The 13034-nt window shown below is 37.9% G+C and overlaps 1 protein-coding gene across 1 annotated transcript in view; it reads right to left on the bottom strand.

Annotated features, from left to right (window-relative positions):
- Positions 1-756: 756 nt before the first annotated feature.
- ADGRA3 (adhesion G protein-coupled receptor A3) overlaps positions 757-13034 on the bottom strand; it is a 47425-nt gene continuing 35147 nt past the window's right edge. Inside the window, exons 16-19 of the mRNA XM_017727560.1 lie at positions 13012-13034; positions 11230-11375; positions 9003-9098; positions 757-8814 (exon numbers count right to left, since the gene is read on the bottom strand). The exon at positions 13012-13034 is cut by the window's right edge and continues 98 nt beyond it. Of these exons, the coding sequence (XP_017583049.1) occupies positions 7575-8814; positions 9003-9098; positions 11230-11375; positions 13012-13034 (1505 nt within the window). The 3' untranslated portion in view covers positions 757-7574. The remainder of the gene's footprint in view (positions 8815-9002; positions 9099-11229; positions 11376-13011) is intronic.

Genomic DNA, 13034 nt, shown 5'->3' with positions numbered 1-13034 from the left:
GGTAGCAGGCAACTGTGACTGCCAAGGCTGGATTTGATTATGGCTAGTGTGAGGCATTGGATCACTGAGATTCCACATCTGTGAAACAAGGAGTTGGGGCCTCATTATCACAAGGTACATGGTACCAGCAGCTCCCCTTCAAAATGCCTGCCTGACAGCACTCCAATTTCATCTGCACAGACCATGCAATGGAAATGGCAGAGCACAGGAGACAAGGTGTGAGCATTAAAAAGCATTCTCTACAGCTTTGTAGCTCTGGACATCTATTCTGCAATAAATTGAAAAACTTACCCTAATGCAAAAATACACTATAACAGTAACTTGGATCTTTTCAGCAGGCATGGTTTGAAAAGAAGAACTAATTTCCTTAAGGAGGTTTGTGGGTTTTTTTGGTTTTTTTGTTTTTTTTTTTTTTTTAAATAGAGCTACATAATCAGCCTATTTTAAGTTACGTTGGCAAGTAGGCATGTATTTAAAATTTCTGTCATGTGCTTTCAGAAGTAAAAGGGTTGGGCTTTTATTTTCTCTAGGCGTTCTTCTGTGCATTAAGAATGATGATTTAGTATTCACTAGAGAAGACAAGGCTAAGGTGATACTTGTTAAAAAGCAGAAACACCTAAGAAAATTAACAGGAATAATATAGCAGGTCTTAGAAACATCTTCAGACAATCTCTCACCTTTCTAGTCCAGACTCATAATGATACCATGCTACCATAGAGCCCATCATCTTTACACAGGTGAACAGAAGAACTCATGTGGCCTTGCAGAAATTTATCATCTGTGCTTTTATTTCAATAGTAACGAAGAAAGTTTTGTAAAATGCTTCCCAGTTATATGGAGCCACCTTGCAGAAGAAGCCAGTATTCCACAGGGAAAGGGGAAGGGTGTGCAGGGGACTTGGGGTGGGCTTTTTGGGTTTTGCTCATTAGAATACACATCTTTAGGAAAAAAGATGTATATTGGGAAATAAGAAAATTTCCTATTAGGAAAGATCCTTGACATATGTGTTTGACAAACTGAGCTACCAACTTGCTGAGTTAACAGCTGTTACCTGTTAACTTCATGGGGGCAGGGAAAAGAAGAAAATCTCCAAATTGGCAAATTTAAGTTGCACCTAAACTGTTCGACAGCAGGGAAGAAATAATTTTACCCTAGTCCTAGGACTGTGGTAATTACACTGTTCTAAAGCACAGTGTTTTGGGAACACAGATCACCCCGTGGATGGCTTTGGCCATTAAGTGCTGTGGTATTTCTGGCATGTAACCTTATTCCAAGTAATTTTTTCATGACACTCCTGGGTCTGCCTGCATGTTTGCAGACAAAAGCTTCAAAAAGAGGCTGGTAGGAGCTGAATTAGAACTGTCAGATGTCAGCAATTAAATTCCAGCATTATCACCATGTCTAGACACTAGGCACTCCTAGGGCACCTCAGAGCAGCTTCATCTGTTCATCTTTACCACAGTGAAGACATTTTTACCTATTAAGCAGTATTAATATTTTGCTCATGTTCCCCAAGCCTTCCTTTATACATGAGGATATTTAGGAGTTCTTTACAAGACTAATGAGTAAGACTTAAGCTGGCTTTCTTTCCTGTTTTTTAATCCAGGAACACTAAATATAAGGTGGCAAATGTAACAGGCAAGAGGAATCACACCAGTTGAGCTGGTGTCTTTAAAGAATTAAACTTGCCAAGTAGCTAACTTACATAAAGATGAGAAAAATCTCTAAGTATAAACCAGTTTTGTCAAAAAGATGGCTGTTGAAGGTGACAGGAAAGCTGAGCCATGGATTGAACAGCTGACACTACGTGCTGTTACCATTGTGCAGCTGCCTGCATTTACATGGAAAGATGGCATGTCTTGGAAACCAGTTAACGTGCAACTGTTTTAACTGTAAATGAGGCTTTTTTTCCAAAGCTCATTCATGTTGTTCACAAGGTTCAGATAAAACTTCAGCTATGGGATAACCAGATGACATTATTTCACAGGATAGGACAATGTAAGTCATCACCAGGGATGTGTCCATATACTGGTGATGGTTCCCACATGCAGGTCATCTTTCAGCTGAGAGGTACTGGCCAACTCTGTGTCACTCCAAACTGGCAGCATTTTAGGGCAATCTGGATTGTTCATTACCTGTATGTGGAAGGAGCAGAGTACTGCTGATTGCACTCATTTTTGTTTATCAGATCTTGGAGACTGTACTGGCCTGAGAAGATATTTTTATATCTGCAACTGTATTAATAAAGGTGTCTTTTCAACTATTCTCTTCTACTTTGTATTGAAATCTTCCCTGCACACACTATGTGCCTTGTAGTTATCAAGCCATGATTAAACTCAAGTACAGTTTAACTTGAAATTCATAATAGTAGTACATCTTCAGCCCATAAAAGCTGAAGATGAAACTGTGGCCTGATGCAGTTAAGTGCTATGTGTCAATAGAATTGACAAGTTTATGTCTTACAATTCCTTGAAGAGCCTGTCAAATTTGTGTGTCTGGGACCTTTACAGATAAGCCTCTTAATGATTAGGTGCACACTACATCCAAGTATTTATTTTAAATATCTTGCTCAGCAGCTCCAGATGTTACCAAGGATGCCTCCTCCCCTAGGAAGGAAACTGTCCTTCCTACATGTTTCTACTTCACCAGCTGCATCCAATACAAACACCATCAGCTAATAGATGAAATACAGTCCCTGCATACTTAAGATTTTTGCTGCTCGGATTTGGACTCTGCCTTATAGGAACGACTTCTTCATTTGTGAATTAAAGGGAAATTGCTGCAAACAATTCAGAAAGCTGCTCCACATTGTCACAATGTAGAAGGCTGTTGGGGAGGGCAGAAGACAATCCATGTTAATTTGTAGCTGGCAACGGATTAGGAAAAAGGCTGCAGGAGGAGCATTTGATGCTGAAACAGAATTATCATAGTCAGCAAATAGAATTTTAAGTGGATAAAGTGAAAATGTCAGGTATGTATTATAAGAAATGGTTCATCCTATCAAGAATTACACAGTGATTCATATAAAAGGCCCTTTAGGCTTTGCAGCTGAGCTGAAGTCCTCCTCCTCTAGGTGAAAGCTGAAATTTACACTTAGAAGATAAAACATTTATAAGAAAGAAAAAAACTATGTCTTTAGTCATTTTATGAAACCTATGTCTCTGAAACAATCTCTAAAATCAAGTTCTAAAACTTAATCTATACTAACATTTAGTATTCTCTTTCATTCACACAATTATTGGATTTGAGGCTAATCAGTGATGTCCCACTTGAAGAGGTACATGAAACTATTACTATATGCAGTACTTAAGTATCAAGTGCAAAATTTCAAGGATCTTCATCTAATAGAAACTAAAAATTTCCCCTCAGTTTTATCTCACTTCAGTCTTGCCTCATCTATTTTATTACAAAGATTTGTAAGTACTATTCTACTGACTAAATGCTGACTTCAGAGAAAATGCCATATTCAGCTAAGCACTTAATTTGTATGCTCAAATTGTATACTTTGGGATTAAAGGCGATTAAAGGTTGTTTGGCTTTTTTAAGATGAAGTCACATCGGACATGTAATCAGCTGGCTGTGAGTCATGCTTTGTCAGCAAGCCCATTTCTGCACTGACCTTTTAGTTTCTGTCTTTCAACTCTCTAGAGCCATCCTCCACAATTCAAGACTTTGTCTACGATGCATGGGGGAGCCACAGCCTCAGCCAGCAGAGAAGCCTGGTGAGCAGCACCAGCTCTGTGAGGGCTTTTCAGAAGAGGCCAGGTGAGTGGAGCAGGCAGATGACTGTTTTTCCTCACCTCCAGCCAAGGACTGCCATTCCCTACCTGCTCACGTGGAGGCAAGTTTCAGCTGTGGAGTGATGTTGATGGGCTTGTCATACTTAGAATCTTACTAATGTAAGTTTTCAAAATTTAACTCTTCTGTATAAAATAAATTGTACATCTGCATTTATAGATACCACCACGTAGTTTCCTCCTCCATCTCCGCAAATGTCCATATTCAGCCAATCTGGGAACCAAAGGTATATAAACCTCATCTAAACTAAAACCAAACTCCTACAACACAACAGGTTCTCCTTTTTTGAAAACAGGGGTTAAAAATTCAGTGTGTTCATTTAAATTAGATGGTTTTTTTCATGTTTTATATGTTAATCTTGAACTCCAAGGAGAATAGTACTTCTCACAGATGTCTATGCTATTAACCTCTCTAAGACCTGGATACTGTGACCCACTGAAACCAATGTGAACCAATCCTTCACTTTGCTCAGGGATGTGAAAATGCAGCAACACAAGACATCAACAGTTTCAGCAAGCAGCACAGTGCTAACACAGAAGTGGTCAAAACATAATTAAGTAAAAATGAGAGAACTTAATAAAAAGTCATTGTTTCTTCCAACATCTGAAATATTTCTTAACCTATGCAAAGTTTAAATTTATTAGCATTTAAGGTGTTATGATAATGGATGAGATCCAATTAACAAGAGATGCCTCTGCCCAAATTACGGTGCAAATGAGACCACATGCCAAGTCAATAGCACGCATTTAACAATGAACATGAGGCAGAAAGATAGAAGATTATGTGGAGACTACATTGCACCTTCCAGTACCTGAAGGGGCTTACAGGGAAGTCAGAGAGGGACTCTTTCAGGAATTGTAGTGACAAGACAAGGAGTAAGGGGCACAAATTGGAAGAGGAAAATTCAGGTTACATATTAGGAAGAAATTTTTTACTCTGAAGGTGGTGAGATACTGAAACAGGTTGCCCAGGGAACTTGCAGATGGCTCCATCACTGGCAGCGTTCAAGGCCAGGTTGGACATGGCCTTGAGTAACCTGGTCTAGTGGGAGCTGTCCCTACCCATGGCAGGGGCAGTTGAAACTAGATTATCTTTAAAGTCCCTTCCAATCCTTCACATTCTATGATAAAACCACCTAAACCTTTTTAGCCATAAACCAGGGTGTGCTTATACCCTCCTCCTCTATATCCACAACACTTGTTTTTCAAAGTCTGCTGCTGCCACTAGTATGACTGCACAAATACACACTTTTGTCATGGTAACAACCAGCCCTAACTACTGCTGCCTCTAGTAGCCTCTTTTCTGTAGATAACACAAACTGCCCCCACTTTGTGTTACTTTCCTTTATATCTCTGATTAATGATGGTAGTTACTCTCACATTGATCCACAGAAAGCCAAAATAAGCTTTTTGTGGTGTTTTTTGTTTGGTTTTTGTTTGGTTTGGGGTTTTTTTGCATTGGAGTGATATAGGTGGTTTTTCATATGAAGTTTAATTACAATTCTGAAAATAAGCTTACTTTACACTATTAGGAAGGAAGATAAAAAAAAACCTGAAGACTTTTCTGCTTCTTTCTTAGTAAGATACTATATAAAATATCCCCCCTTTAACAGAGTCTAATAACCTGCCTTCCACGTTTCAGTAACATAAATTCTTTCAACTTAAGATTCTTCATGAAAAATACAGCAGATGGAAAGTATCATTGTGTTTGTCAAGACTATATCAGAGAACAATGTCTTAATTTATCATCTGAGCCAAAGTACTTGTTACATGAAAAGCAAATGTAGCTATGTATATAGCAGTGAGTGAACTAAGCATGTTTATTAGAGTAATGAGGTAAGAAATATTTTACATTAATGACCCTGCCTGTACCAAGGCTAGTCAGAGTTTATTAGGTACTACGAGAAAAGCTAATTTTTTTGTCTCATCAAAACAGGGCAAACTATCAAGCTATGCAGAAGTATTACACATAGAATTAATTTTAAAGGTGAGTTTCAAGAACTACTAAACTGATATTTGGATCCAAGCAAACCTATGAAAACAGGGCAAGTGCTAAAAGCAATGGGCAAGTAGATTCTTAAGCGTAACTGATCCTACCTTACAGTCCCTACCATACCTTGTTCAGATAATAAATTATCTGTGGACTGTTTGGACGTTTTTCCGTGTTATACATGGATTACATTTTTCTACCACTATAATCTTAAAGATAAAAAGTAGGCTTAAATTATTTGCATGAGTACATACATTTGTTACTATTAAAAAAAGCACAGTATAAACACCTGATTAAATATAATGTATGAGTATCTCAGTTTGAGCTACTATATATGGATTGCTCCTAGTTGTGTAATATACAAATTCATCTCAGAGTTGATTGCTTCTCCTGGCACATCTCCTTACATTCACCTACTGTCTGCAATTCGGTTTTCATAACTTGCAGTATTTGGAATGGAATAGGATCAAGTTGCTGGTTTTGACTTCTACATCCAAAACTGCATTTCTGTCACCAAAAGGAACCCTCCTGCACCAAGTAACAACCCACAAACAGCAATTACAAAGCAGTCAGTTGTCTAAGATGTTTAGATACTTTATCAAATAGATTTAAAACATATTTGATATACACTTGTGTATTTAGTTAAAATTCTTTTCTTTAGTAATACCCATAAGCTCCTTTTTTTGAGTGTCTATCCTTATGCTAACTGTAAGGCTGGATACAAGATAAAAGCTACCTCTCTTGAAACCAGGGAAATAGAAAAGCAATCAAAACTGAGTCATACACTTGTCAAAATGTTCCTGAAAGAATTCTTAAATGGTAACTACCCATAAGTAAAAATAGAACCCAAATTCTAGCAACACTGTCCTATTGCAGAGGTTAGTACAATGCATCCAAGATTAATTCAGACTACCAAACAGACAACTAGAAGCTGCAGTAAATCTGGCAAGCAGTAATTAAAACATATCTGAACAAGTTTATCAATTATTTAACACAGTATTTGAGTATGGACAATGTTAGATCTGTATCATGACTCAGATACACTTAAGCAAAACACCCAAAAAGACAAGTTGGCAGTGGGTAACCAACTAACTAAGTATATACAATCCAATTCCATTTGTTGCTTAAGGTTGAGTTGTGGTACCAGTACTACATTATGCAGAAGCATTTTTTGCTATTTAATACACGTAACTTTAGCAAAATTTGTATAAGTGCTGGAAACAGGTACAACCTCAAGCACCACTCTGCAACTACAACTTCAAATTGGTCACAGCAGCAGGATGATACAAAATATGATCTTGTTTACACTGAGGTGTCAACAATTTAAGTGTAGGAAATTGTAACTTCAGTATTTTCTTTAGTAACAGAAGCTCAAAAGTTTCAGATAATGAAAGAGTAAAATCAATATGACATTCAGTGCAATAATATTTAAAAAACCCAACAAGTAAGTGCAACTTTGGGCTGCTGGGGAAAATACTATTTATTATACATTTAAATACAAATTTGAAATGTGTTGTGGACACATCTGCGGGGTTACAGGTAAAAAAAATATACAAAGTTGTGTTCTGCATCTCTCAAGACTGACACTTCAGAAAAAATTTCACAAAATACCAAGCAAGAGTTCAGCTTTGTAAGAACAGACAAGGTAATAATGCATAAAATTTTTTGCTTTGTTCCCTCCCTGCATAAAGTACCTACAGTCTGTAAACAGTCTTTAAAAGTGTTAATAGCTTTAAGGAATGTGTAATCACAGTTCATATGGATTCATCCCAGAAAGAATTACAATGCTACACAGTAGTTTCGTGTTTCCATAACCCAGTTCTAATATTACCAGTACTGTCTGCAGTGAGCAATGGTCCATCCTGTCCACTGCTTTTAAGTCCATTCTGGACGGCTAAATTTAACCCATAAGATTTTTGTTGGTTTTCAAGTTCAGCCGCTATTGGTTTCCTTAGAATATCTTTTTTGTTGTTGGTAGCTATTGTTTTCTCAGTATTTCTACTACTTTTTGGAAGTGTACTGCAAGCATCACTGCTGTCTTGTTGGGACTGGTTATACTGACGTTCTCTGTATGCCATATAGGCTCTTCGGCTCCTCGAGTGGCCCTCGCTGTTGCTCTGGCGAGTTTTGGGTAAGCCATTCTGCACACTTCCTTCCACGCTCGTGGGAACGTCATAGGCATATTCCCTCAACACTGCGAGCCTGCTGGCACGATGGCCCTTGCTCCTGTTCTTATGGTGCCGGCTTGGGTGTCCGTTTGTCCGAAACTGTACCTCCAGTGGAGCTACGTGCATTTTGATATCATTATCTACTGAATGTTCAGTGAGACTGTTATCAAGTTGAGGACCTGTGTTCAATGGCAGAGAAGTAGGGTGGCACTGAGCTGCTGCAGCTTGTAAATTAGTTAGTTTACAACCTTGAGAGGAATTTTTTAGGCTTGATGCACTTTTATTTGTGCATGAGGATTCTGCACTACTGTTGGTGCATTTCGGGGCCTCTCCGTTGGTTCCACTGGAACTGGAAGGTGGCACATTTACTTGCACTGAATATGTACTCCTTCCTGGGCAGCAAGTTGTTATCCAAGCATGCCTGACATCTTCCCTGTTAATGCAGTGGTGCACCATAAGAAAGGCACTGAGACTTAAACATGTTGCCCCAAAAAAACAGCTGAAGATCAGGTCCATAGGATAATACAGGGAGATGGACAGAGCTCCAAAGATCCACAGCGTAACATACAAAACCAAAGTAAGGCCCACTCCCAGAAGCTGTGCTTGAAAACTGTGCTCGTTCTCCAAAGCAGATGTGGACACCAGGGACACTGACAATGAATCCTGATGGGCCAGTTCCCCGTGTTCGTTGGTGGCCAGACGCTGCTGCTCCTCGACGGGTTCCTTCAGCTCGTATTTGCGTTCAGGGTGACGCTTTAGTTGTATGAATATGCTGAGAAAATACATACAGTTTATGAAAATTATAAAACTAGCAGGTCCATAAAATGCTCCTAAACTAGGTTCCCAAGCCATCCAGCAACTGCAAAAGAAACAAACCAAAGAATAAATTAATATCTTTGCACAAGTCACTTATACTTCTTCAGTTCATTGAAATGACCCTGTCTGTGCTACATTTTCTGGAAAAATCAGAATTAATTGCAACAAGTATTCAGAGACAAGCAAGCCTAAGGAATCTTATGACAGAGCTCTCACTTATAGGCTACTTACTAAGGCGCATTAGGTCTGCTGCCGTAATTTCGGATGTTTGCTGCAGCTGTTATTCCACAAACTATGATAGGGATCCCTCCACCAATAAGGTAGAACCTAAAAAATAAAACCAGTTTATCAGTAGCTGCTTAAGTGAAATGGATTTTTTCCAGTCACTATGAAGGAAATGAGAGCTTTCCAGGATTTGGAAACACACAAGTTCTTTATGAAACTAAATAGGGTGCATCAGGTTTGGGCTTTGGTAGCATCAATTGTTTTCTAAGTCTTCCTCAGTACAGTTTTTCTCCTCCTGCTGTAAGCTGCCTCTCTCTCACAGCTGCTCACTCCCACCTCTCACTCACAGACACTGAACAAAAGTACACAGTGTTATAAGGAAGAAGCAAAAGCTGTCAATCAGAAGTTATAAACTGCTGGAAAAGAGTAAGGAAACTTAGAATGAAAATACTAAGTGGTATGTCCTGTTCCAGAGGTGAACTTGCCTAATATTATATACACTGTTACTTGAAATTTTTTTGGGTGGAGGGGTTTGGCATATGGCAGTTGGTTTTTTTTTTTTTTTTTTTATTTTTAATGGACTCTGTAATTTTACAGTATATAGTTCCTGCTTCTCTGTGGTGGTATTAATGAAAACTGTATACTTTCAAGAAGAAAAAGGGCCTATGTTGTTGGAGTATCTTACTTTTCATTCTGATTTCTATGAATTCCCATTGAATTCATTAGGGGCAGATCAGTAATTACTGATAATCAAAATTAACAGCACTCAGTCCCGCAGCTTATACTAATCCAGTCCAAATTCAGATCAGAACACACAAGTGAAAGCTCCTACTGTGACATGCGGGTGAGCGCTTGTTTTTTATCAACAGGAGACACCTATTATGGTGGTCCTGGACTTTTCCAGTGCATTTCTGATAATTCACCAGAAATAACTCTTCTCTCACTTGAGACACAAAACAACAGTCTAAAACAAATTATGACTTTCTTGGAAAACAAGATGAACTGAATTTATTATTTAGTTGCTGAATCCTACGAAGATCAGATTCTGACATTGGTGTATTCTGTATCTTGATGCAGCAATCAGGAGCTGGCCAGATAAAACAAATCTTTGTACAGGTACTGCATTGTGGGCAGTTTTATTTTGAGACTAAATTTAAAAGACAACTGAAAAAAAAATTCTTCGGTGGCCCTTCCATACAAAAACATCACACATCTATCTGACTGAGGAAATTCCTGATCTGTAGGAAGTTGGACACTGAGAAAGTCTGAAAAATATAAAGCATGTTTGCTCTGTTCTTGTCTTGGATACTTGTCTGTGGAGCTACTGCCAGTGTCAGAGATGAGGTGTTCAGACCTAAAAAAGCAAGTTCATGTATGTCTGTGTAGAGCTGAGCCTGTGAGGCTGGTAATTTTACTACAACATTTTCCAGAGGAGAAACTTCATAACAAATAATAAAGGATAAAAAAATGCTTGTATGTAGTACTGAAAATGATACTTGACGATAATCAGAAATGCACTTCTGTTTTTCTGCAGTCTCTGTACTTAAAAAATCAAGCTCTTTAAATATTTGCCTGTAACTAATCAAAGTTAATCAGTTTCTGCCACCTTGTGGCGAATTTCAGTGTAGCAGTTTTAATTAACATGCAGCAGCTCAGGAGGCAACGTGAACAAGCTATGTCAGTATTTTCTAGTAAGAACATTTCACATAAGTGAATTTAATAGATAATTAGTTTGTCTCATTTGTGGGATCTCAGAAATGAAAATTCAAGGAGGAATGCCTCACAAAGAACACTATTTTCATTTGATTATGAGTGATAACCCTATTTTTCAAATAATTTGTAAACAATCTTTGGAAAACATATTAAACTTTATTTACTTAAATTGCAGTGTTTGTTAATTGTGGTAACAGTTCTCCACATTCTTTCTTCTGACAATTTAATAGGTTGTGTTGCTATCTAAAGTCCTAATGGTCCTGAAGTCAAACTTTCAGTGGTGATGCTGAAACACTACCAATTTTTTAATTTGCAAATCAGCAACCCAGCATTGCATCTGAAACACACCAAGACCAAGTCTTTCAGCTCATCCTCCTTAAGAAAACACTGAGAAACAGAAAAATATGAAAGGAACTTTAAAGACCTTGAGAGAACTGAAGAATAGTGACTTATTACATATTCTGGTCAGAATATAAATGTAGCAACTTGGGAAATACAGACACAGAAACAAACAACTCACCTCAGCATAGGCCTGGGTGGAGGAGGTGGCTCATCAGGATCTTGACACCTTTTGGTTTTTTTGGTTACCTGCTTGTAAATATTACGAGATGTCACTCCCAGCCACAGTACTGTTGCAAGAGTGGAATAATGGAGAATTATCCCAACCTTAAAACAAAAACAGACAACAAAAAAACAATTAACCCCCAAATATTTCCTTTCTACTGAGTTATTATAGTAATCATTAAACCCACAAATCAACATAAAGCTGAAATTTTCAAAAGCTCAGTTCAAGAGAAAAAAACCCCCTCTTATTTTATATGACTGTTCTAAGTGTCAAGTCATTATTGTTTTAAAAAAGAATAAAACATGTAACGCAAACCCATGCATGGAAAACTTAATAACAGGGGAAAAACTGTTTCAGATTACATATCAATCATACGCTTTAGGAAACTGTATTTTACAAAAGACGTAATTAAACATGTCCTGTTACAGATATTATTCAAATTGAAACAAGTAAGGGAACAGCAAACTCACGATACTGTGACAACTATGGAGCAGATGGCAAAACACAGACAGCCAACATTCATCAGAGATTTTAACATAATGCAAAGATAAAGAAAGTGTATTAGCTGTTTAACCAGCCCAAACATTAATGCAAACTCTGCTCAACAGGGGAATCTCCTTGTCCGGTACTGCCTTATTCACAGGCCAACACTGCCATGACAGCACATGCACGTAGAAGGGGTAACACTTTAGTTCCTATTAAGCTGACTACAAGTGGGTTTTTGCCAGTTTCAGTCACCCGTAAAAACACACAACTCCCAAACAGCCCATCTGTATCACAAGGTTTCTTCTGGAGAATTTCTTTCTCCAGGAAGGTAAGAACAAAGGTGTGTGTGTATGTGTGCACACACATAGGAGAAACATCAGGGATATATTTTATTGCATCACTTTGAACCATCAACCTAATAACTCCTGTAAATTCAAACAAAAAGCACTATGGAATGTTATGGCGAGGGATTTGAAATTTTTTTTAATTGCTGGATTAAAAAAAAATTTTTTTTAAAGTTTCACTGACATTTTTGAAAGCAGCAACTGTTGTTATACTGAAACACTGCAACTAAATTGGAGATGGCCAAATCTTAGAAGGGTAAATCATTAAAAAGACGGAGTCTCAATAAAGCTAAGGACATGTGTTTAGAGAAAGCATGGGGGCTTGAAGCACTTCTCTCCCCTTCGGTTACACTGAGCAAAGAGAAATAGGTATTTCAATACCTGTGAAAATCAGATTTCACATGGCCTGTAAAGGCCACATACAGGCCTATAAAATAATTTCATAGTCAGTAAGTCTCAAAAACAGAAATAACCAATAAAACTTAGTTTTTGTGATAGCATTTTGGGGGGAAAAAAAAAATCTCTTCCACATTTTACAAGGGCATGTAGTGATAGAAGGTGACTTTAAAGTGAAAAACTGTTGATTTATATTAGATGTAAGAAAGTTGGTTTTTCATAATGAGGGTGGCAAAACACAGGCACAGGTTGCCCAGAGAGGTAGTACATGCCCCATCTCTGGAAATATTGCAGGTCAGGTTGGATGGGGCTCTGAGCAATCTGATCTAATTGAAGATGTCTCTCTTTATTGCAGGGGTGTTGGACTAGATGACCTAAAAGCAAAACATTATTTTTTTTTGTCTAAATTTTACATTTTGATGAACGCCTTTACAGCATTACAGTTCTGTAGGTGGCAAGGGGGCCATATTCATATATAGGAGTAAGAAACCAGCAACTAATTTTTACTTACTGCTTGGCAAATGCTGGCATTCC

This window comes from Corvus brachyrhynchos, unplaced genomic scaffold, assembly GCF_000691975.1.
Source record: "Corvus brachyrhynchos isolate BGI_N302 unplaced genomic scaffold, ASM69197v1 scaffold80, whole genome shotgun sequence".
In the NCBI taxonomy this organism is placed as follows: Eukaryota; Metazoa; Chordata; class Aves; order Passeriformes; family Corvidae; genus Corvus; species Corvus brachyrhynchos.
Note: the sequence above shows the minus strand (reverse complement) of the source record. Positions and strands in the feature narration are given on the sequence as shown.